Source organism: Accipiter gentilis, chromosome 28 (genome assembly GCF_929443795.1).
Source record: "Accipiter gentilis chromosome 28, bAccGen1.1, whole genome shotgun sequence".
Lineage (NCBI taxonomy): Eukaryota > Metazoa > Chordata > Aves > Accipitriformes > Accipitridae > Astur > Astur gentilis.
In genome coordinates this window covers 13417350-13441197 of record NC_064907.1, presented here as the reverse complement: position 1 = coordinate 13441197, position 23848 = coordinate 13417350, and the positions used below count along the sequence as shown (strand labels likewise).

The 23848-nt window shown below is 38.7% G+C and overlaps 1 protein-coding gene across 1 annotated transcript; it reads right to left on the bottom strand.

The window, feature by feature from the left end:
- Positions 1–6617: 6617 nt before the first annotated feature.
- ARV1 (ARV1 homolog, fatty acid homeostasis modulator) lies at positions 6618–23709 on the bottom strand. The gene is made up of 5 exons (XM_049830980.1): positions 23573–23709; positions 13938–14057; positions 12085–12238; positions 10610–10834; positions 6618–10136 (listed from the first exon to the last, which is right to left on the bottom strand). The coding sequence occupies exons 1-5, from the start codon at positions 23669–23671 to the stop codon at positions 10030–10032; spliced, it is 705 nt and encodes a 234-aa protein (XP_049686937.1). The 5' UTR covers positions 23672–23709; the 3' UTR covers positions 6618–10029.
- Positions 23710–23848: the final 139 nt, after the last annotated feature.

Below are 23848 nucleotides of genomic sequence, written 5' to 3'. Positions count from 1 at the left end.
GCTTGTTTGTTTTCTTAGCAAACTAGTTAAAAGCTCTGTTGTATTTGCAGAGTCATCTTATATTGATTTTAACATTTTCTGGCAGTTTCAAAGCTCCTAAACTACATACTAAAGCTTCCTAACTGGCTGTTCTATGATCCTGGCAACTCCAACTCCACAGCGAGCTTTGCAGATGTCCAGGGTCTGCTGCGAGGACTAGCTTCTGCCCCGGCTCAAAGAACCTGGGGGATCTGTGCGGACACGGTGACAAACTCTCCCGAGCTGAGGTTGTCTGGAAGAGCAGCGGAGGCGCCACAGAACCCAGATGTGCTCCAGGACAGATGTGATGGATTAAACCTTAGGTGAGGCTCGATGTGTGCTGGACTGGTGCCTGCAGCTTGCGCAGCAATTATGCCTTGTAAGGAAGCAGTAGGATTAGGAGGGAGTTCTTATTCCAGATGACCAGCAGTGAGTTTGGCCATTTATTTTTAAATGACAGAGGAACTTTGGAGGGGATGAATATTCACTGCAGAAGTCTGTTTGCCTTACTTTTTTGGCTCCCTTTCAGACTTTCTGTTCAGGAAAAGTCATTAGATGAATGTGGAAACAACCAGCCCTGAGTAATGAACCCCACATCTGATTTCAGAGGAATGTCCTTTTTAGCAGTAGAATTTAACATTTTTCAGATAAGGACGGTATGCAATTTAAAGAGACAAACCCATTTGCTGTTGAAATACTCATGCTTGTGACTATTCCAACTCTGCGCTGAACTTTTGCCATGGATTTTAAATGCATTCATGCTAAGACATTATTAAGATAATGTCTTCAAGAGAATGTAATCTTTGAGAATTCCTCAATTTAAAATGCGAGGAGAAATGCCACGCAAATCGTGGATTATTAGAATTTTAAAAAAATGTGACTGAACCAGACTGTTTAGAATTGTTAGTGCATAGAGGGTTCAATCCTGTGTCAAACCACTGCCTTAAATTCATGTTAGCAGAAGTAGTTCAATCCTCCCTGCAATGCTATTCTCTTTCAGAAATCACAAGCATTTCTTCCACAGGTCAGAAACGTCCCTGTGATTATCTGGCCAGATGCATGAGTAAGAGTTTGAGAGCTCATTTTGGCTCAGGATAGCAGGCGCTGTCACAAACAATAAAGTTGCCTGTCTGAGCCCTACCAGCTCTTGCTTAAACCCTTCTGACTGGTCAAACAGCAGAACCTTTTAAATCACTTACAAAAAGGCAACATCGTAAGGTCGTTACTTCAGTTATAAAAGCACCTGGATGATAGGGACAGTACATTTAGTTATTTTTCCTCCCAACTCAACCCTGTACAATGTCTTCAGTTTAACTGAATCTGGAATTTAACAGAAACCTGTAGCACTAATTATTTGTATTGAAAGCCCTCACAGCCTACAATTTTGTTAGGGTTGCTTAAGATATTGGAAAGTTCAAGCAGGGCATGCAGAGGTGAATTAACAGGGAGTGATGCAAAGTTTTGAACAGGTAAAGTACAAGCTTGAACAGGACCACATTTCTAACTTGTTCCGTTACTACTAAGTAACATCATAGGCAGTTCCTATCATGGAATAAAATTATTTTTTATATGCTACATTACACAAAAGGTAAACTACTGAAATATTAAAATAGTTGTTTGGTATAAGGGACAAACATTTTATCAGAATCAGCTGAAAGAAAAATAATACATCAAATCAGAGTGAGAATTAATTACTCATAGCACTAGAATATTGAAGTCCTGTTACCATTTTGGTTTTATCCTGTATGAACACAGCATGTCTATATTCTCTCTAAGAGTCTCAATATTCCTTTTTCTTCTGTTTACCATTGTACAAATAATAACAGTCTTGTCTTGTATCTTTGAATTACCCTTGTTCTTTCTGACTGATACTTAGTCATGTTGCTCAAATTGGAGAAGCATTTCCTTAAATACCTTGCATCATAGAATATAACCTATAGAGAGAAATTGAATATATAGCACCTATTCACTATAAATTATACCTTTCTCTGTGTGCATTTTTAGAAGAGGAAAGACATTTATGAACAAAGGTCTAGTGTATTTTGGGGACTGTCACAGCACAGTCATTGCGCTTGTGTAAAGGATTAAAATCTAATGATAAATGAGAGAGGTAGAAATTTGTGGTGGGGAAGAAGGATTCTGTGGGGAAGAAGGAATTCTGTTTTATGCATTTATCCTGTCTCATGTCCTTTTCCGTAGGATTTGCTTGAGGTCCGAGTTTTCATATGTAAATAGATTTGTCTTGTCTCCAGTGCTTTATGTGGTTACACAATGGGACTTTTTTCCTCTATGCCACTTATCACTAGCCAGTCATTCAGAAAGTCCTTTCTGTTTCTATTGCAAATGTAGCACTGTTCTCTGCTTTCAATGTCACTTCTCCTCCTAGAGAATAAAAATCTTTTCTATGCTTTCAGATGCAGGTGTGTACGGACAGAATACGTCAATCAGTATTAGAGAAGCCAAGCATATCTCACTCTTACTCCAGACATTAATTTGTAAGAGCGTCTACTTAAAAGTGTGCCGACTATGGAAATTTACACTACAATTTCTTTTGCAAATTAGCAGGGAGTTTGTACAGATGCGTTTATTCTCCAGGAAGAAGGATCTCAATTCACCATGCCTGTTCTCTCATTCTCTGAATTAAATGCTTTCACTTGTAGGCAATGATCATATTTTTGTTTCAACTTAACTGTGTGTAACCCAGTGTGTAAGTCCTTACACGGAGCTTGTAGTAGATCTGAAGAGGTACACGCTGCCTTATTTATTTATATGTCTTAAATGCTTTACAGTCTGACAGCCAAGGAATCTGTCTGATGGATTTTCATGTTGCTGGCTTAGCAAGGCTGTTGCAGGGGGTAGCAGGGAATTGGAAGCATGCAACCTGGAGAATAAAAGTAGAGAACACAAACTTACTAAAAGATCAAGCCACCATCTTCACAACGGGTTCCTCAGATAAAATCTTGTATTTTCACAAAATTGTATTGCTTGAATAAATGGTCATAGCTGAAAAGCAGCTGGACATCCAACAGCCACTGCAAGCAGTAAGAACTGACAGGTCTCCTAATTTAGGAAAGGAGGCTTAGCTTTACTCTCTCAGAGCCTGGATCTCACTCTGGCAGTGAGAACATCTGTCAAGAGTACCCATCCACCCTGAGGGCTGAAGGACCAGATGACTTCTGAGTTCACTTCTAGCCCCATCTGACTCTGTGGGAAAAAATAATAATAATAATAAAAAAAAAATTCTTCCCATCAGCAGTGGCAGGGGCAGCTGTCAGCTCAGGCAGGACAAAGAGCTGAGCCCTCGGGAGCAGCTGCTGGGAGTTTAGAGGAGCCAGCACTTTCCCATATAACGCCACGAAATGGCAGATGGCACCTTCCGCCCCACCGTTACAGTGATCCGGAAGGATCTGCACGTGAGGGGTTCCTGTTCTGCCGTCCTCTAGCAGAACGTATTGTAGAGGATTAAAAACACCTTGCTGAACTTTCTGTCAAAGCGCTCCTGCAGCTGAATTAGATTAGCGTCACCAGGCTGGCATTTTTTTGAATGGAAGCAGATGAGTAACAGTGAGGGAAGGGAGACATGATCTGTACATGTTTCTGATGCTGTTTTATCAGGTAAGTGTCTTTTTTTTTGAAACTGATACAATCTGTCCTGTTGCACAATAGTCAAAACTATTGTGGGGATAAGGTGTCTTTCTCCCAGGTGGCCTTTTCTTTCAGCGCAGGGCCTTTATATGGTCAGAAGCTGCACAATCTCATACATAGATAAGGCACAAAATGCACGGGCTGTAAGAATATGATTGACCTTCCCTCTCTCCCCATCTACACACACACACACACACACACACACACACGTCATTTAGATAAATTGAACAATTCAATTGAGCAGGAAAGTTTTTAAGGAAAAATCCACTTAAAATGAAAGAAGGATAAAATAAAGTTGGAAAAGACGTGAGTTTTAATACAAACTAAGTCTTGTCATGTGGTTATGTAAAGAAACAAATAGCTACCATTGTGTTCGTGGACAGCAAAGTTAATTTGCTTTTCCAAAGGAAAGGTTTTGAATAATCTGTCCACCCTTGCTGAAAAAATTCTTCACTAATCAGCACTGTCTTATTTTCATTTTGCTCTCTCCCAGGATGGAATGAGTAAGAGATGGATTGTGTTTTCCTTGCTGTGCAACCCACTTGCCATTTCCACACTCTGAAGTAGGAGAAATGTCCTCACAGGGAAACAGAGATTCCTGTTGTTTAAAAAATTGATAAGCAGTATGCTCAAAGTGATGCATTCACTTTTGCTCCCTGTCCTGCAAAGTCCAAGCCATTTTTTCTGGTGCTGGTATGTGGCACTTTATTATGCAGTGGATGCTCTCGATGGAGAACGTTTTCTTCCTAGTTATTATTACACTTTTCTTAGCTTTTGATTTCTGGTGATCAAAAGAACGCTGTAGTCCTACTGAGAGAAAGAGATGCTATAGCTGCTGTAGCCAACCCGTGATACATCAGTGGCTTTGAAGGTTAGAACCAAGGCTTTATACTGGAAGTGAAGTGAGACCAAAGAAGGGATCAAAGTTTAGGAGTGATGCATGTATGACAGCATCAGATGGGCTACAACGTGTGTGGCAGGGAATCACTAGAAAGGTAACATCCACAGACGCTTACAGAGTGAATTAGCAGTTCTGAGAAGAGAGTGCAAGGTGAGTAGAAGCACTTCTGTGTTGTTGAGACTTTGTTTTCTTGTTTAAGTTTGTGCAGTGTTAGTGGATTCATTTACTGAAAAGATATCAATGGTTTGTAATGTTTTTTAAAAAAGCAATTTTTATGCAAGACTTTTTACCTCAAAGCCTCAAACTGTCAAATAAGATACCTTAATTTTCCTTTCAGATAGCTGAAAGTAAGATCAGTTAATGTGCCAACTCCCTCCCCTCCAAGTTTTTTAACTAATTTCAGATTTATTCTGGTACACAGCAGCTGCAGTAACTTAAAATTCACAATTTGCTGTATATCCTCCTAAAAGTCTTCAGATACGTATGTTATAGAACTGTATGCCAGCAAGGGCCAGAATTAAAGCTTCCCATAACATAATGAAGACTTTAAACGCGTCACCTTCTATATTCACATTCTCTGGCTCCTGGCATGTGTTTCAACATCTGACATTCATGGTGCTGACCAACTCCCAACAACCTGCAGCTGAGAGGACTTAATACTTTTCATCTTTTTAAGCAGACATGAACAAATTAATCCTCCCCCAAATCCTGTAATGGTGGAGGTACAACCACTTTATAGAGCCACATATATGACTTGCTTAAGGTCACAGCACTAGTCAGCCTTATAGCCAGGATTAGGATTCAGGTCTTAATTCAGGTCCCCACTCCTCTGCTCAAGTAGCTATGGCAGGCGGTTCTGTGCAGCTTATGGACAACAGTTCTTTTGCCTAAAAATGTACTCAGAATTATGGTTAGAGAGTATAAGAAGTTACGGGGGTCATCTGGATTTATTTCTGCAGCAGCCAGCACATGTACAAACTGTATGAGTTCACACTCTTACGCTACTATGTAAAGGAATTTAAACCACATTTTTACCCAGGAAAAAAACACCCCACAGTATCTATTATCCTAATGAATAGCAATTAAAACATCATTGCCAGTATTTTCTAGATGTTTTGCAGACCTGCTGTTTATCTAGACAAGGCTCAAAAGAGCTTTATAAATTGAGGGAAAAGATTTTACAAAGCTCCTCATGTTCAGATCTTCTTTCTAGCCACCTCAGTAATATAGTAAGCATTATTGGAAAGACTAAGAAGGTCAGAACAGCATTATAAGAGGCAGGAGAGAAAACGGGGAGTCCTATTATGTGCAGCTTCCTGCAAATTCTAACTGCAGTAAACTGGGTTTCAAATCAATTCAGCAACAAAATTCAATAGGAATTTTAGCAGTGGAGGAATGCATTCACTATGTCTTTTGGCACATGAATTTTCTCTGATCTCAGCGAGGCTACTCAGAATAATCCCAGTTTGCAGGACTGTTTACTTCTTAAAGAGATGCCATGCTACAATAATTTGCATTTTATAGCTTTCATGGGGCATATATTGATGAATTGGCCTTGATATCAAGTCACCAAAACAAGTATTTTGTGACCTGTTTTTCACTAACTTCACGCTAACATTTCTCCAAACTGAACATGAATGTTAATTTTCAAGGCTCAAATTTGTGACTTTACAAAACAAAAATAAATCAAAGAATATGTCTTTCTAGCGCTTTTAGTTCCTTCCAGTTTTGGAAACAATAGTGCTTTGCTTTTCAACTCCAGATGGCACTGTGGTGCTTAACACGACCCAGTTGGGGGAGAGCTGATGGATTGCAAAAGCATGCAAGCTCCTGAAAAACAATGGCTTTCTTGTTTTATGAGAAATCAGCCGCTAATAGTTTTCCACTGCAGATGTCCTATTTTACTTTCAGTTCGGTGAAGACTGGGCTAACAAATGGCAGTTTATATGCCTGAGATATGACTTGTCGTGGAAGAAAGGACTCGCTTGTCTGTACTTGCACGAGGTCACAAGGGTAGTAGCCCTTGGCTCCACCAGCAAAACCTAATGCAACACACACTATTGCAGAATGGAGAAGCTCTGCTGTTGCACAGCTCTTCCTATGCACAGTGAATAATTCTATCTCTGTACAACTGGTAATTCTGCTTATAAAAGTGTATTTTCAAGGATGAAGTGCAAACCACTTAAGTAATGAGGTCATCAGTAACTTTTCTAGGGAAACCCAAAGACTTTATTGTTTGGAAGACATCCTTTGCCATTTCATGTTATCGCTTAGACTATTAGAAAAATGTCTACAATAAATAATATTCTTCCTTCATATTCATCCTTTGAAAACTTAGAAGTGGGACGTTCATATATTTGCTTAATCATACATTCATACTCATCTATACTGCATCTTTTCTTACATACTAATTTTTTTTGAGATTCTACCCCTAGTTTTTATAGTCTTCTCAACTCTTATTTTTGTAGAAGTCTGCCTGACACCTACATTCTCTTTTAACCCTTCCTAGCTTATACCCTAATTCTCCAATTTTGTATAGAATAATTTCTAAATACTTGTTACCTGACCTATGGACCCAGTTAAAGTTCCCAGCTCCCACTACGCAATCACCAAACCATTGCTCAACCCAAGTCTGAATAACATCAGTGGTTCTTCTGTGCGTTTCATCCGACAGAATTCTGGAATTTGCTCCATATGCCATGATAGCCCTTTTGATTCCAAGCAAAACTCGAAGAGTTTACGTGGCTTCATTTGCAGGCTGTTATATTTTTAACCCAAGTAAATCCTTTCCCATAAGTTAATGAAGGAACTGAAGATATACAGAAAGGGCAGGCTTTTTGTCATACATCTTCTAGCACAGATAACTATGTCATTACAAATCGTTTATGAAGGAAGAGTTGCTCAAAAGACAAAAAGGAATATAAGTGAGAGAGAGATGACTGTTTTAAACAGTTAGGACCTTAAAATAGTCTCAGTTCTCTCTGAGGCACCATACGGAACCCTTTTCCAAAGGCATAAAAAAATGCACATACACCTGCCCTGCCCCCACCCCCCCGGCCCTGGGCATCCTTAAGCTCCCCCAACATTTACAAAATACTGGTGTATTTGTCATGTTAGCTCTGGTAAATCAGTAGCCATAAAACCACACAAGGCAGAATGTCCTACACTACTAGACAATAACAATGCTTCTGAAGACTGAAAACCTGTACAACACCTGTTTTAATTCCACAGCTCTGTAGCTCTTGATTTTCTTCTCCATCCTCAAAGTTGCATAAGGACAGTGGTGGCTCCTCATAGCATTACAGAGTGCATAACTGATATGTTATCGGCATATATGACACAATAGATAAACATTTCTTCTTTTAGAATGTGTTCATGTCCATTCTAGGTCTTCTGAATAAAACTCACACAATGTCCTGAGATCAATTATTTTAAATTCAAAATAAACTTTAAGAAAACTGTCCCAAAGCAAAATTTATATGCGTTATATTCATGGTTTTCCTGCTGACTAGGTAATATTTACATCACATGTAATACAAAATCTTCCCCTTGCAATAGTCACATTTAAATGTACTCCACTCAGCCTTTAGACTGAAACCAGTGACAGTGGTGACAGGAAGAAAACGAAAGCAGGCCAGACCAGCATCCCTGAAGCTTTTCTAAAAGACCTACTGCTCTTTCCCTTTGCACCTTCTCAACCTGCAGTCTCTGTTGCAACGCCGTGTGCTGGTCTTGTAGGAGGAAGATGAGCACTACTCAAAGCACCTTTGGCAACATACTGTTTTTAAAAAAGCTTTTGGGGGCAGAGTATCTCCCCAAATCTAATTATGTAAAGCAAAGCATGTTCTAGGTACTGTGTTGCCAAGGCTGCTGCTCAGCCCGTGAGCAACTGCACACCTACACTCAATTGTCTGACCACTGAGTCACACCAGTAGCAAGGTGGATCCCTCATATACTATGTGCTTGCTGGAGCAGTTGCAGTGTTAAACAGTCTCATGTACTGAAAGAGGTTGCAATTTGGTTTTTTTCACCTTTGCTACATGCTCGTGTAAAGTGTAACACAAATGGCACATGAGCGGTGTCAGCCAGAATCAGCAACCATTTGCTTTTCTCACCCAAGTAACTTAACCATGGCACGGGCAGTTGCATCAGACAAACATGTCTGATGTCTTCTGTGGTCATAAGCTAGACTTACTCTAAGCCTGTTTGGAATTGAAGATGTTGCAAAATGTTATTTGATGCATTTTGCAAAACATGGATAGGAGATGGCATCTGAGGAAAATGAAGAATGGCAGTATAGATAGTAGAGCCTATAGCAGAGCCTTGTAGAGCCTACTTCTATAGTAGAGCCTTCTATCTATCTATAGATAGTAGAGCCTTCCAGCACTGAAGCAGAAGAATTAAACGTTGGATGGAACATAAAGGAAACCGGTCTGCACAAAAGAAGTAGGTTCGTGTCCCAATTACTGTCTGCAGAAACCAATTCTACAAGTTTCCTTGTGGGCCATCTAGCCCTCTCTTTGCCTGCTGGGGAAAAAGGTACAGAACTTCTATAAATGTTTCATCACTAATTTAGGCCTAAACATGTGGTTGTGGGTTGTTTGTTGTTTTTTTTTCTAACAAGTACTACTGTATTGCCGAGCAGCCTCATACTTCACTTTTTGCTTCCACTAAACCTGCTGCCAGATGAGGGCTGGGTGTGGGGGATGTGGCTTAACATTAAATGCAGAAGAAGCGGTATCCCAAACAACTGTGTATGCTGGGGATCAGAGTCCTCCCACTCTCTTTTCAGCTTTCAGAATAAAGCAGTAGGATTTATGAGATCACATAAAATTTCAAGCTAGTTAAAACTATAGTTCCTAGAGATTACTCTAGAACTAGATATTTTATTGTTTTGGATTGTTACATAAACATTCCAGAGCATGCAACTTAGTTTTCCCACTCTAGTTTTACTTTGCAATACTTACCTTTTCTCTAATAAACTGTTTGCACATGTTCACTTCTCTCTTTGAAAATCTGTTTTTGCAGAAATATCAATTTTGGCTTTTACATTTATTTTTTTATATTTCCCTCTCAAGGGAACAATTCATCCTCCTCTTCCTGCCAAAATGCAGTGATTGGTAGCACTGCTGAATTTTTTTAGTGTACCTTTTTTGTTACAGCCATAGCTATGCAGCCAGATTTATAAAGCTTATTAGGATAGTGACACATTCATATTTTTTAATGGGAAAATAAACAAGCTAAGGCTGAAGTTTTATGGCTCACCACATTAAATAGCCAAACTTCTGAAGTTTCTCATTTTAACTCTTCCTAGAGCTGTCTACGCTCACCACTAATGCACGTTTTTGTTATCTATCACCTTCTTTATCACTATGAAAATAGTGTCTTTGGAGCCTGCTGGCAGAGATCATTCTCAGAAAATGATCGTCATGTTGTTGGTATTTCTTCAGATCTGGGCTGATGTTTCAGACATCCCATCCCATTTTCTGGAACGAGCACACCACACCATTTTCCAAAATTAATCCAAAGAAGATGGCCAACCAAGGGAGCAGTCGGTTCAAGTTCAATGTAACTGCAGAAGAAAACAGAACAAAATTACCACTTAGCATTTAAGAAGATCATAGAAACCATGTGAGAATTCATATTAGTTTGTATGTATAAGAAATTACAAAAACCTGTTAAAAGTCTGCATTCCAAAGCCATGCATAAAATTACCATGAAATTTTCATTTTCCAGAGACACAAAGAATTCTATTTTATGTTTCAATGATCCATGATGAGTTGTCTAAAATTCTAATTGATGGATCTGATAGATATAATACAGCATATACAGAGATGATGGTGAGATAAAAGGTGCTTTTTCTTTTTTTAATGAAGTGCTTTCCTTCATTCACTTTCTATTTAAGTCTAAATAACAGTTTCAAGCTAGAGCTGTTTCATATCTGCGATTAAAAAATGTAACAACAATAATGACTTCTATAACAGCTGCATTCTCTCACACATACCCTGTACAAATAAAGTAGTAATAAAAAAAGCAAAAACATACCTCTAATTGCCTGAGAGTTTGATATCAAGACAAACACTTTTATAAACGCAAGGCACACAGGTGTGTAGTCATGTTCCCAAATAACAGCTGGAATTAGCAAAAGTTTTCCATAGCTGGACAACAGCAGTGCTTTGAGAAGTAAAATGAAGTCAGACTTTGTTTTCAGCATTTTAGGTCTCATCCACCATAAGGTAATAAAAATGCCAACCAAAAATGAAGTTTGTTCTAAGAGGAAATAAGAGGAGTTGGAAAGAGAGAATGAAGCGCCAAAATCAAGTCCTTTTTTGGATGAATTTCAGTGAAATGACATGTCCCAAATACAACTGAGTCACTGCTATTTGAAAGACAGACACAAATATGAACATGTCCTCTATCTCCTGTGTTCATTTTAATAGGCAAATATTACTATTACTTACTTAAACTAATTCAGTATCATAACATTCAGAATAATTCTATTACAGAATCTGTAGGATTGTCATACTTGTAATTTCTGACACAATACAGCACAGGAAGTTTAGCGTAAGAACCTCTTTACCTTTCCTTTTTAACAAAAGGAGAGGTTTTTTTCAGCTGTCTGTTAGCCTGTAAAACAAAATCAATACTTGTCTTCTTTGAAAAGGTCACCAGCAAGGAACCCTTTCCATCCAGCATGAGAAAGAACACTACGGTGAAAACATCATTGAGATATTAGACTTTTTTTGACACCTTGTTCCTGTGTAACACTGGAATTAATGCAGATGTCAAAGCAACTCTCACGACAACTGTAATAGATGAATTACTGCTGAAGAATGAGTTCCAATATTTTTACTGACATGTTATGAAAACCTACTTCGAGCAACATTAGACAACAAATGACTTAAGTTAAACTCTGAACGTCTAAAGGAAATGCTAGTTTTAGTCTGCGGGCTTGATTTAAACACTATCAACAGAAAATGTATGAGAATAAAAGTATTATCCAAAATAAAACAAAACCCCTCCCTTGCCTTCAAATGTATTTACTTGTTACCAGTAATGACACTGCTCTGTATTTTTGTGTATTCATTAAAAAAACACAAACCAACAGATACAGCTTTTCCCAATTATTGTTTACTTCTGTAAGGATCATCCTTAATGTTGTATCACCTTAATGAATAATAAACCTTGAAATCAACATAAGATATGGAATAAGGCTGAGCTCCACATTGGTCTTCAAACTATGTAAATGGATTCAGACAAAGATTTCTGAATACTGCCACTTTTCAATATTTTGATATCTAATGCTGATCATATCGGTCTGAACTGTAATCAGGATCAAAATATGCATTTGCATTAAATGAAGGCAAATTAGAGAGTATGTGTATAATCGTTTAACCATACTGAGTTGGACATGACATCCATTCGGTATTAATTTTTGGAATATGGGGTTGCTGAAAGACTCATAAAGTTATTCAATGCTTAAAGAGTAGATAGTGACATGAACTAATAATCTATCTTACCTAAAGAAGCTATACCAAACATTCTATAAAAATCCCATTCCTTGGCATATCTGATTAAGTCATCAGGATCTATATTTTGGCTTGAATCCTGTAGTTGCAACCACCTGAGATAAGCTTCACAGAGCAAACAAAATATGCAGAGCTTCCCATGAATCTGGTAAATGAAAGAATAATAAAAGCATTAGTATTAAATCAGCATAAATTAAAGCGTTAGTATGAAATTGGTATTTAAAATACATTTCAACATCTCTACACAAACAACCTCTGTAGGTTTATTATTTTTGTTTAGAAAGATAAGCAAATTGCTTCTGTTGAGCCACTAGATTAGCACATCATGCTTTTAACGTCAATCAACATGATAGGCAAATTAGAGGGTATAGAAAACTGCATGAACAGTTCCATACAGAAGAAGGTATATAAATTTGGTTTCTAAAGCCTGCTCTATACTTTTTTAAAATTGGGAATGCTGTTTCAGTTAGGAATATAAAAACAAAATTGTGCCGTAGCTAGTAGAATTATACTACCAAAAATTTCAGTTTAAGGGCACCTACTCCATTCAATGAACTAGTTTAAATAGCCTTGTTTCTCTTTTTCCCTGGGACAATCTCCATTAGAAAAAACTGGTAGTGTAGTTATACCAAAAATAGTTCAGATAAGGGTGAGATACCAAAAATAAACGGAGCAATACAGCCAAACAAAACTTAAAAATATCCTTTGAAGTGACTGCAAAAATGATGTCATGAGGGCCTATAGTTAGCATATTTCCACATTAAACAGTCTATAAGCCAGTGTGTATGTGGGGTGAATTCTGATTTTATACAGATTTAAATGAACCAATGCAATTTCTGTGTGTGGATTCTACTTTTGCCATTAGTAACTAGTTATGCCAACTGCACGTACATGCACAGGCTAAGCCTGTATAAAATTCAATTCAATTTATTTGAATAGATGAAATTTCCACAGATGGAATAGTTCTTCCTGAAGCTTCATGGAAAACATCATTACCAGTCTCCAGAAGCATTGAATTAATTAAAAATCCTTTAGTCAGATTTATGCTTGAAAGATGAGGCGAATATGTCTATCCACATTGCTTAACACTGGACTGGCCAAGAAGTATCAACATGAACACAGCATATGCTTATGCTTGCCTAGTTTGCTCTAGACTAGCTTCCCTCTCCTGGGAAATCAATCCATAAAGTAAAAAGATGGAATTCTGTCAGAAAAGCTACAACTCTACACTCCAGCCTGGCCAGCACAACTAAATTGACCACGTTACTCTGCATCAACAACGCTTCGTGTGAAAGCCATTATCTTTTGCTATAGTTTTGAGGGCATGGTTAATTACGCAGGAAGAAACTCACGAGAAATTAGTACAGTTTTAATTGGCATAGTGTTGTCAATATGGTATCTTATACTACCACAGCTCATTTCAGAAAGAATTGTTTCCAACAGAAACTTAATTTGGAAATTAATTTGAAATTAGATCTTTCTCTTCCAATGTAGTTTAGCACATCATCCTTTTAACATCAATTAACATAACAGGCAAATTAGAAGGTATAGAAAACTGCATGAACAGTTCCACACAGTTCCTTCTCTTCTCTTTAATGTGTAAGATGACTGCTGTATTTGCTGATATTGTGGCATCACTACTGTGGAGACAGTAACTTTCTTAGTAACAGCTGTAGTTTGAGATTTCATGTGTTCTGTTCATGATATAACTTGTTCAGCTTGCTGGAACTTGTGGAAGAGCAGAAGAACAGTCTCCAAAATTTTACAGTTGTTACAATCAACTTGCCAAATCTAAACATATCTTTAACCAAAAAAAGTCACAGGGTGGAGGCATAGCAACTTACATTTATCTTTGTATTGAAAAGAATGTGCCTGTATGCTTGTGCTTTACATAAAACAGCATTAATCAAGATGATAACAGGATCATACTCAATGTATTTGTCCACAGGTTTCTGGCAGGATTTCTGAAAGTCACAAAATAACAAAAATTAGGGGAAAAAAGCGCAAGAGTTTATGAGATGTTCCTCTAATCTTAGCACAACTGCATAAATCCAAACCAGCTATTCAATTCTTACTAGTCTTTCCTTAATGTAATCTTCATTTTCAATAGGTTTTCAATCCATCCAGAAAAACTGCTTCCCCTCCCTTGACACTACAGTTGACACAGACTTCCCTTGTAAAGCATAAAGACACATTATTGATTTTTACAGGCTTCAGATTAACACAGATAATAAACTATGCAAGGATGTAGTTATCATTTTGTGGCCTGCAGATGCAAAAAAGCAAACTATGTTTGCAAGACTCAAGAAATGCACCAGTATCTTGTTAAAGATTAACTGATCATGGCTCATCCACTGGGTATTTTAGGGTTTTTTTGGTATATTTGCAAAGAAAATTAATTTCTTCTATCACTTCCTTCTTTTCAGAGATGCTTTATCCTCCTATTCTACCTTTTTCTTCCTTTCGAGAAGACAGTAAATGCTTTTTGCTCTTGCATTGTTCTTCTGTACTTGTAAACTGTCCGGATGTTTGAACTGATTTTCCATTATTGACCAAACACCAATATATTCAGGATACTGGTAATGTAGTTTTCACGCACAGATATAGCCAAAGAGTCAGAAGTTACTACTAAACAGTGGTAAGACACTAGACCATTACTTCTCCAATACATCTACTGGTTCCCGCTGTGCCTACTAGAGAGGTTATTTCACCCTGACCACTGTGAACTGCGTGTCATCAACCCCCTTCAGATTTATTGACTTACCTGCATGGGTGACCACTCCTTGACTGGAGAAATGAGAAGAGCTAACAAAAGGCTATTATACTAGCTGTGAACAGGATGGTTAAATAACAGTCTTACAAAAGGCTCACCTAGCAGACCTGAGGGGGAGATAACTTCTAGCAGAGAGCTGAGGAGCAGCAGGAGTTGATGACAGCAACCACTTCAGCTCAAACAAACGCACTTAGAGGAGGGTGCTCACTTGCAGGTCAGCTTTCTCCTGCTGCCGATCCTCCAGTTCAGCTACTTCTTTCCTCCAACCTGTCCTCAGCTAATCCTGCTCCCCTGGGCCTTCACATTAACTGCCATGCTCAGAGTAGAACAGTCATAGAAATGATCTCTATTTCCATTTTAACGAGTGCACGGCTGTGCACTGCCAGAAGAGAAATCTATGTACACAGCTTTCTGAAATGCTGCAACAGTCAAAAATGCAGCATTAGACACCACACACCTACAGACAAATTCCCAAGAAAGAACAAAATTTTTTTTTCAATTTTATAGGGATTCCTTGTGTCCAAAGTTAAAAGGCCTTGCTATTTACCAGAATTATTATTGGAGAATTTGAGGATGCAAAATTTAACTAGCAAATTGTCTCAAAAGTCCAACACCCATATCAATAAAAACATCCAAACAAATGCATAAATTGAATAGAGTGTCTATGGAATGTCACTGGCACTAATCAGTGTTTCTTGGTCCAGCTCACGAAAAAACCCAACAAACTCATTTGGATTAGAAAATACTGTGTATGACAGTACACAAGTTAGAGGTAATGAATGCAAAAATTGACTCAATTAACCAACAGTTTGATAGGTCTAAAATTAAAGTAAGCGAGATGGAAGAAAGGACATAATTAAAAGAAGACCACAGCTACAGGATTTAATAGTGTGAAAAAGAAATTGCAACTATAATTAAAGGCAGTGTCTTGCTTCATTTCTTTCTACAGTGAAATCATGAACAGATATTCTTATAGGTGGTAATTTACATATGTCAAATCTCTGGGTTGATGTAGCACAGGAAAACTTTTTTTTTTTTTTAAATAGGCTTATTCACACAAGCACTGGACAAGCACTTACAAAAGATTACTCTTGAAAACAATGGGTGTCATAAAGGTTTGATCCTACATACCCCAGGATTTATTATGCTCTCAAATTTCCCTACAACAGAACATTTTTTGACCAGGGTCAAAAATCTTTCTAAGAAGAGTAAAGAATGATCTTTTCAAGTGGAGGCTCCCAACCAAACACCTATCAAAAAACTTGCAGTTAAGTGGTACTGAAAAATTTTCACTGACAGCTCACTTGAATTTTAGACAATTAAAATATATCAGACCAACCCTCCAGGCAAAACCAATGATACAGAAATTCTACTGCAGGAATGTAAGGAGACTGCTACCAGTGAATACACATATAGTGGTGCTACCCATAAGAATGGGTCTCCTGCTCCACGGCTTCTGGCAGCTACAACCAAATCTGCAGATGTTTTTACATACGCACACCCCCACACCCCTGCCTGTCTTCTAGAGCTAGACAAGAGCCCTATTCTTAATATATTTTATTTCCACTTGAGTCTCAACTGCGTGAAAGAAAAGTCTTCTGTGCTTACCCAGCCAGTGACCTAGCCAGCGTGAGTTAACTCAGTGACTTGTGACACTGGCAAACCACCTTACTGCAAAAGACTTGCATGTGCACTGCCTATACAGACTAACTGGACAAAATAAAGATGACACTTGCTATACCATGAGAACATTACAGAATTAACAGACCCTCTAAGATGAAATTTTCTCCATATCTGGCTTTTTTGTTATTTTTTCCAGCTGTACTGCTAAAACATCTGACACTAGCCTTAAATGCCTAGGAAGAAACAAAACCTGTGACTAAAGCCTGACCAACAAAATCAATACAAGCAAGGGTTAATGCAGTTTAATCACACATAGGGTTAACTAGATGGCTTTATCTAGTTGAAGTGATGTAACTGTATGGACATCAATAATCACTAACACTTTCAGAGAAGATCAGTAAGAGCAGCTCAGCTATTACAGAGAACTGCTTACATGCTTCCTTTTAAGATTTTAGTCAGGCAGTTTAGAGTGAGCTACAAAACTGGTGCTCAGGTCTCATTCCCAATTGCAGTTCTGCACAGCAGTAGTCAATGGCCTGTTCAGCAAGACTGAAGGCGGCACATCTTTAACAAAGCCAAGCTTTTTCAATCTTCTTTGGGCTTTCTCAAAGAAATGCCTCCGTTACCATAACCAGTTCTAAAATGATAGAAAGAAGTAACTGGATTTCTCTCTGTTTTTAACCAGCTTTTAATTTCTTCTTTAAATATGTAATTGACAACAGAAACAGGAAATAACTGGTATCTTTCCATGAAAAAACAGACATTACTTTGATTAAAAAGTACTTTCAGATTATGTTGCAGAAGAGAAAGGTCAAGCTTGACACCATAAATTCTATTTACTATCTTCTTCCAAATTGGTAAATTTAAGGAAAATTATGAATGTTTGATACTGACACACAGAATTCCAATAGATACTGTGCTTCCCTAAAAAAGGGTGTTCAATCTATTTCAATATTCTAATGAATTTAAATGGTGTTAGTTTAGGAATTGTTTGACTAATCAAATATTTAGGAACATTTGACTATGCTTGTCTGTTGTTTCCAAAACAACCCCCCAAAAACTTCCACTTTCATAACTTCGAAATTTGCTTAGTTATTTAAAAAAAAATATATTTTAAAAAAATGAGCAAAGGCAGCTCTAAGAAAAAAAAGAAATCTTCAAAAGCTAGTACAACCATGTTCTTTGTAGTGTAGTGTATCAGATTCTTTCTGATCAAAGCAATCCAAAACCGTTAAGGAAAGTAACATCTGTTTTAATATCTCGGTTGTGTTAAATAAGACAAAAGAAATACTGAAATGTTAATTCAGACTGCATGTTTATCAGCCTTTTATAAACACTACTCAAAAGACATACATCTTCTTTGTTCATGCAGTTCACAAACATATGCCAAATAAAATACAGTGTATAAATATTTGAGGAAATACCTACTGTCACTGAAGGGCAAAGTTCCTAAAGTATATGAACATGACTTTTTTAGAGTGCTCTCTCCAACATTAAAACATAACTGAATTTTTAAGTAAAAGTATTTTGGGATGTGGGTGGTAGAAGGGGGAAATGTTCTTGAAGAGGAAGCCATAGGACACAGCAGAAAACGAAAATACAAAGTGAATTACCAAGCTTCATCCTGAACTAAAAATACCATGAAAACCACATCAGCAATATGTTTGCAAATCTCTGGTCATTAGAAACACCACTAAAACAGCCTCATTTTAGTACTCCTTTCCCCAGGGTTTGGAGTTTAGCAAAATTAAGCTACAATCTTTTGCTGGACGACATGTACAGCAGATTTTAACATTTACATAGCTTCAACATGCACATAGGTCCACTTACATAGGTTCATAGGGCAAACTAACACAGACCCATCATTTTCCGAGAATGCCCTTAATCCCAGTTGCACCCTTAAGCAATAAAACGTAATTAGCTGTGCTGCTTTCAGGAATGGGCTCTTTATTAGGGATGTGGCTAAGTGTCATAATAAGCTGACAAACAAAACAGCCCAGTTTCAGATGCATTCCATTTCAGAAAACTGAAATTAAAAATATTGTTTTATAATTTTTCCTGTATGATACATTTTCCGGTAGTGAGTTGGTCTGCCTATTTGAGTTATGTAAATAAGAACAATAACATACTTTTCCAGGATGATCTTTGTACTCTTGACAGATTCTTTACCTTGCCACATAAATGCTTTGCATTCGAAGCATTTACACTCTCTCTGCCCTGCTGCAATAAAAGAGCTTTTCAATTATTTTTTAATTGCAGAAAAGATAAATGAAGTGTGCACTGCTCAGGCAATTTGGCTTTCTTATTACAAAACACAAGGGGGATCCTGACTGAGCTCTACATATTGTAACAAATAATTTCTTTCCCTTTGTTAGGGTTTGGAATGATTAACATCTTTAAAACTTTATTTTTAAACACAAACCCATATATGTAATTTAAAACCAAATAACAAAAAATTACATGTTTTTCCTTCTATTTTTTAATAAGTCAAGTTTGCTAATTTCCTTTTATATTCATTGCAGTTTGACTGCAGAATTTATTCCAGGTTAGCCAAATGTGGGGTTTTTTCCCCTATAGCATTAATGCTATAGTGGCAATGCTATCTGAACAGTATTTTTTGTTACTGTTGGCAATGGTTGGTTTGTAATATATTCAGTGAAGATTTGCTGTATTATTTACAGATCATTTACATTTTAAGGATCTCAAAATAATTAACAAAAATCACTATAAAGAACCACCTAGGCTTACTTTCACCATCGCTTCTGGTTCGGAATTGGGAAAACATCAGTATGTTCACAGCATAGGACTAGAACCAGCCCCATGAGTTGCAAAGTGACCACCAGAAGTCACCTTCATTGGAGGCAATCCTAACATGCCTGCACACCCCCCCACACCTCCCGCCACCCCCCAGTTATCAAAGCACACTGAACAGGTCTCCGTGAGGAGGTGAGATTCCTCAGAATTTTATTACCCATTTTTAAGTACCTTTAAGTTCTTTTTAAAGGAGCAATAGTCCACCCGCCTCTCATAACGGCACTTCCACAGCAGAATATATGCAGGATGAGAAAAAGGTTCATTCACTAAATGCAAATCTCAAGCAAGGAGGAATGCGCAATACCAGAGGTCTGGGCTAGGCTTCTGCTGAAAGTGGCCTTGATTAAACAAAGCAGATTAAAAAAAAGTTACAGAACTTGAAGAATTTGTGGCAGTTAGCCACCTTGCAGAGCTCTTAACAAAAGACATGACCTTTCCATCCTGAGTTTTATGGTATTATGTGGACTTCTATGTTTGTCAGAAGAAGGTATCTTTAGGTTCTGCAGTATCCTTTGCAAATTTATTTCCAGAGTGGATAGTAATGCTTGTGAGGTCTTTAATGCTTGCCCACATTAAAATTACAATATGGAGCTCAAAGACACTTTTAATTATCTTAAGAAAAGTAACAAATGCTGCAGGAACTAAACTGAAGCAGCACCATCAATATTAGGCTGAATTTCCAAAATTGTACTCTAATATTGTGGGCTGGAAACAGATGTTCCCTAATGGAACCTTTTAGTATTTGCCTCTGGAAAAAATCCATTCTTCTCTTCAACAGATTAATAAGAGAATACAGACACATGGTATTTTGCTTAGGCATTCAAATTTAAATCTTCAACCTGAAAATCATGCCCAGATCAGGTTAAACACATCCTAAAAATAAATGTACAACTAGACAGACTGTTGGGAGAACTTAGATTCTTCAACCTCAAGATGATGTTCTGAAAGGTGTTAAATGACAGCAACATCCCAAGAATAGCAAAGACCTTTTAGATGCAGAATTATTAATTTATCAAGGATAAGTTTAAACTAGGATTAGGGCACGTCTGTAGGTCAGTATAAAACAGTGACGATCTTGGCAATGTTCTGCTTGTTCCTAATTTTCTGGGGCCCTTTATATTACACATCACGGGGAACAAATGTTGGGTTGTTGGGGTTTTTTTTTCCTTAATGTGTCAGTATTTTCATGTACTACTTGAAAATGGGAATGAAACACAATTATCCCAAAGCTTTTTAACAAAAGAATTATCTAGACAATGTCCATTGGCCTCACTTCGAGTATCACTGTACAATCTTTCTATGTACTTTTTTTTCTGTCTTAAGCTACAATGTAGTAGCAGTACTCAATGCTCTAATTCCACAAAGATAGATGAAAACTCTTCTCAGGGTGGGTGATCACACCTTCTAATCTTACCTCAGACTTCCAATTTTTCTTAAATAACTTCAGCTTTTCCTAAGTTCTTAGAGGCCTACACTGTTAAGTTTTATAAATACCTGGTATAAATGATGTTTCACACTGGTAAGTGGGACCTTTGTATTTTTTGAAGTGGAGAAGACTTTTAAGCTATCATTATTTTCAGGTCAAGATGATTCATAACAATGACAAACTCATTGTAACACTGCTCCTGAAAGTTTGTGAAGGGTATCAAATTACATTGTGTACTTAATTGTTTTTTGTTGTCAGTAGCACGATGCTGACCAACTTTTCAGGTCTCTGGCAGGAACACAGCACTGCCTGCATGGAGTAGAATGCCTGCACAGGTTTAGTGCAGTCACAAAACTATCCTTGCAAATGAAAAGGAAAAAGTAAAACAAGAATTGCCCTATTAGAAACCATGAGGTCTTGGTAGCTGGAGACAACAGCAGTGCTTTCCTGCAATATGTAGATAAAGCTGAATTCAGATCAATTCAACTGAAGGAATCTTTTGATTTGGCAATCTTCTAACATTCTCATCTCCACTTTATAAACCATGAGCTAACATGTTTTTTACTGATGTGCTTCGTATTGCCTGTTCCTCCTGTGGACCGCTCCTACACTCAGCACTTCCAGGGTGGCGAGAAATGGAGAGAAAGGCTTAGAGATGATATGACATGCACCACATAAGAGCAAGTAGGACTAAGACTGAAACTGAACTCTGGTAACCCACAACACAGACAGAGGAAACAGCCTAGTAGGAGTAAGTGAAAAATGGTACCGATCTGGACCTGCATGAAGAAAGGTGGACAGAATTCCAATTTGCTAGGAACATGTGATTCTTTGCTCTTTCTTTTACTCTGTTCTTTACTGTTTTGGTAAGAGTTTGGCGTTTGTGATGAACACAGCAACTGGGACTTAAGTCTTTGATTCTACGTGGGATGGCACAGCTCTGGAAGACCAGGATCTTCGGTCCTCAAATGGTTAAATGCTAAGAGGACTGAGTGCCATCTACTGGCTCCCAGTTTGCCTTAGAGATTATCATAGCCAAATTAATAACCATAATTGATGACCTGGGTTTACAACATGTGCTAAATCTTATGTGATGTGGCTGCAGGCATAAGCTTTATACTTGTCCTTTTGTATCCAACTTGTCCTTGATTTCAAAGACGAGTTCAAAGCTCCACATGAAAGAGCTCCAGAGAAAACCATTTACATTTTTATGATGTACCAATGATGAATTTTGACTACACTATTTGACTACCAATGATTTGATGTAGTCCATATCCACTACTAAACATGACACAATACGCAACTAAAAATCAATTTCTCCTTACAGTGTGCATGTCTAAAGCCAGCAGAAATCATTCTCTATTACTTTGTCTTTTACCTACGAAAACTGCTGATCTCTCCGATTTTTGGAATGTCTGCAGAGATTTTTGTGTACACTTTCAGCTGGTTTATGCTCTACAGCAACAAGCCATTTTAACTGACTGCTGGGCTGGGAACAGAGAAGGATGTGAATCAGCTTTTTCTACTATGATCAGTAATTTGTACGTATCTTGTTTTCACAGCCTCTTGTTGATAACAGAAGCTGAGATCTAACATGTACATCTTTCAGCGTGAGCTAACTGCCATTTCCCCAAATATAAACTGGTCACAGACCACTACGATCTGGTTGCCTATGATCTCTATTTTTGATCTAAGGAATGCTTGAATGACTCAAAGTTACAAACCCATAAAGGAATTCATCACAGGTTTCATACAGAGCTTTCTGGTCACCTGTTACGTTTATAGCTTCCTAGTTAGTAAATCAACCCACCTTCTATCAGCATTCTGAAAATTCCAAGGGCTACAAAACTAGGGGAAACAACCACAGAGGTAGTTTGAATGATACACAACTAATTCCTTACAAAATATTCAACAACTGCTTCAAGCACAAGGTTTCCCAAATTTATAAGGATCAGACAGGATGCTGTGAAACACAATCATGTACAAAATCAAAGGCTTAGTCAAGATGTATTTGCAGATCCCTCCATTCCAAAATTTTTTTCCCCCACCCCGAAATACAGGGTGCCAAGTGATCCATTTTTTGACATGCTACGAAAAAAGTCAAAACTAACCACTGGTGACAAGGCTACATAAACTGTATCAAAAACTGAAAACAGTGCTTTAGAAATAGCTGAAAACAGTGCTTTAAAAGATATTTTTTTTTCTGCTGCAGCTGCAAAATTTCCAAGAAAACACAGGAAACACTAATAAAGTTATTTTAACATTATGAAAACACCATGGAAAAAGAATGAACTCTGTGAGAGGCAGAGTGGGAGGGGAGAGCAGTAAACAGCGTAGAACATGGTGGTACCATTTTGGAAAGTACAACCACTGCAGCTGGGTAAGTAATACAGCAGTCCTCGCACGTACATTGAATAATCATCAGTCAAAACCTGACATTTAGATCCAGCACTCTCCCAATCGCGCTGAAGTTGTCTAACCACGCAGCCGCACTCAGATCTGCCTTTCAGGGAGTAAAAACCAGGGAGCACAGCGACAGGCCCGCCACAGGCCAACCGGGACAGCGCTACCACACAGGTACCCTCGAGGAACCGCAGGAAATGGCGGCCGGAAGCGCGGCGAGAGCAACACCCGGGGCCACGCGCCCCGCGGTCCAGGGCGCGAGGCCGGCAGCGGGCGGAGCTTCCGCCGCGCGGGGCGTGCCGAGGGGGCGGGGCCAGGCGGGCACGCCACCACGTTGCCGCCACCTGCTGACGTCGCAGCCTCTCACTTACACCCCTTCCCTCCCTTCCGGCCTCCCTCGCCCACCGCCCGGCTCCCCCCTCCCCGCCGCCCCGACTCACGCAGATGGAGATGCGGAGCACGCCGCGCTGGTAGTCCCTGTACAGCTCGGCCGCTTCCCTGTTGCATTCGATGCAGCGGTAGGCGCCCAGCGCCGCCATGGCACGCCCGAGCACGCCCCGGCCTGTCAGCGCTTCAAACCGCCTCGCTTCCGCGTTGGGGAGGGGGCGGAGCCGCGTCGCGGTGCATTCCGGGAGTTGTAGTTTTCTGCCTCCAGCGCCGTCGGCCGGGGGGCGCCGGCGCGGAACTCCATGTCCCAGGGGGCAGCGCGGCGGCAG

What these genes read in the sequence shown, in the direction of transcription:
- ARV1 (XM_049830980.1), bottom strand. Translation starts at nt 23,671, where the DNA reads ATGGCGGCGCTGGGCGCCTACCGCTGCATCGAATGCAACAGGGAAGCG. An exon ending in TTTTCAATACAAAGATAAAT is followed by an intron (nt 12,239 to 13,937) that starts GTAAGTTGCTAT and finishes TTCATTTACCAG; the next exon opens with ATTCATGGGAAGCTCTGCAT. An exon ending in GTTTGGTATAGCTTCTTTAG is followed by an intron (nt 10,835 to 12,084) that starts GTAAGATAGATT and finishes ATTTCCTCTTAG; the next exon opens with AACAAACTTCATTTTTGGTT.